The following is a 2,010-nucleotide window of genomic DNA, read 5'->3' on the forward strand; positions in this document are numbered from 1 at the left end:
CGATGTTTCTTCATTGTATAACTTCGTTTCTAGCTTCCATGTATTTATTGGCAAATATGATTCTTTATGCATATAATAGTGCTCATTTATACGTACATTGTCCTAATTAAGCGCAAATCTATGGTACATTGTCAAAAATAAATTAGCACAATCCTTTAACTTTTCCCACCCACACCCTTTCCATACACGTCTCTCACACTAAATTAGTAAAGTCCACACTGCAAAAACCTCCTACCCTACAATTGAGACACAATTACATGTTTTTAATATATATTTACATCTACTCATGCTCCAATAACTTATACTAGTTCATGTGATTTAAACAAGGAAAATAGAAGAGAGGAAGAGACAAATCAGACAATGACATTACAGCTCTTCAATAGCTGGAAAACTTGAATCTCTCGTATGGTCATATGTAAAATTGTATCAAAACCACAACTTGGATGAATGGTTCTGCTAGCATTAACATAACTGATGACAATTCCATACTAAATAATTAAATTCTATAATAATATCATTCCCATGACAAAGCGTACTGCAACTTTATCCATTTATATGTCAGCAGCAAGGAAGTTACCGGACAGTGCTACCTGCGTGGAAATATCGAATTACTTACGACGCCCATACCAAAGAAATGACACCAAACAGTTGATGAGAGAAAGTACCTTCTCGCCCAATTTGAAGGCAGGCAGTCCCTTGTAAGGGCAGGTACTGCACCTGAAAGCATCCCCTAGCCCACACTGCAGACCAAAGACAACTTTGAGAGCAATGCCAATTACGGGAGAAAAAATTTGAAATAGTATTAGAGGATAGATAGACGGTAACTATTTGCAAGGAGCATATCACAAAATCAGCAAGAGAATTGTAGCTCTTATGATACTAGTCACAATGACCATAACTCTAATCCATTTTAGACATTCTTATTGAACACAGCCTTGGAAAGCATAAGCAAACTGCATAATGCAAAAGAAAAAAAAAGAACACATACATTGCCACAAGCTGATTGAGGATTATTAATCTGTTCTGTTGTCAATCCTAACTTCAATACTTTTTCGTCTTCCTCAGCCCTCCCACAGGTGCAATTTTTGCAGGCTTTTCTTGTGCTCCCAATTTCACAATCACCTATAGCTAAACATGTCAGCTAAGAGCCCAATATCACACAAAATACTAGGTGAGAACAGAAACTTAACAACTGTTCCTTACCAGGTGGCAGCTGGGGTTTCTTTAAATCTTCTTCAGTCAAGAGACTATCCTCATCAATTAGATCCGAATCAAAATCAATTTGCATTTTAGGTGAACTCTTTATCACCTTCTTTAGCGCAAAAGATGAACCAATTTTCCATGAAGGCTTTTTAGCTTTGATCTATTGTGCAATACAAAGCATGTCGATAGTTAGAATTTGTAAGATGGTCACAGCAGTTAATTAGGAAAAAAAAAACCAAGAATGACTTTTGATGATTCAAGTCCCATATTTCACTCAACAGGCAATGGGAAGACAAATATGCCAGAAGGAACAGGGGGAAATCATGATTTAAAAGAAAAAAAAATCTAGCTGAAATTATTGATCGTGCTAAAAATGAAAAATCATTAACTTGAAAATACCAGCAAAGTGGGTTTCAAGACACATGTCAGCCTATTATTCAACTTGTCTGACAAATTTCTATTGTATTATGTTGTACAACAGATCAAACACAACAAAACAACACGAAAATGATGAATGGAGATGACAGAGGCAGATAACAGTTAATATAACTTACCCCAGTTAATTGTAAAACTTGTGTTTCTGTAAACCCTGCCAACAATAACTTGTTCTCAAGAGCAGATATTATCTGCAAGGACATTGGGGGAAATAATCAGATCATGCAGTAGAACAATACACACTCAGGCACAATGTAAGCTGTTATTACCTTATCAAATGAACCCACAGCAGACTGAGATGACTTGCGAATAAGAATTGTACCATCTACTTTTAACACTCTAAGAATTTCGTGAATCAGTTGGTCCACAGGA

The 2,010-nt window shown here is 36.1% G+C and overlaps 1 protein-coding gene across 1 annotated transcript; it reads right to left on the minus strand.

The window, feature by feature from the left end:
* Positions 1–346: 346 nt before the first annotated feature.
* LOC121174486 (anamorsin homolog) lies at positions 347–2,004 on the minus strand. The gene is made up of 6 exons (XM_041013706.1): positions 1,908–2,004; positions 1,758–1,829; positions 1,204–1,363; positions 989–1,122; positions 666–740; positions 347–590 (listed from the first exon to the last, which is right to left on the minus strand). Exons 3-6 carry the CDS (start codon positions 1,286–1,288, stop codon positions 552–554), a joined length of 333 nt encoding a protein of 110 aa, XP_040869640.1. The 5' UTR covers positions 1,289–1,363; positions 1,758–1,829; positions 1,908–2,004; the 3' UTR covers positions 347–551.
* Between the last annotated feature and the right edge of the window lie 6 nt (positions 2,005–2,010).

This window comes from Glycine max, unplaced genomic scaffold (genome assembly GCF_000004515.6).
Source record: "Glycine max cultivar Williams 82 unplaced genomic scaffold, Glycine_max_v4.0 scaffold_25, whole genome shotgun sequence".
NCBI classification, from domain to species: Eukaryota; Viridiplantae; Streptophyta; class Magnoliopsida; order Fabales; family Fabaceae; genus Glycine; species Glycine max.

Coding starts and splice junctions, on each gene's coding strand:
- LOC121174486 (XM_041013706.1), bottom strand. CDS start 1,288: ATGCAAATTGATTTTGATTCGGATCTAATTGATGAGGATAGTCTCTTG. Junction 741..988: donor CTCAATCAGCTTGTGGCAAT/GTATGTGTTCTT, acceptor TTTGGTCTGCAG/TGTGGGCTAGGGGATGCTTT. Junction 591..665: donor CCTTCAAATTGGGCGAGAAG/GTACTTTCTCTC, acceptor ATTTCCACGCAG/GTAGCACTGTCCGGTAACTT.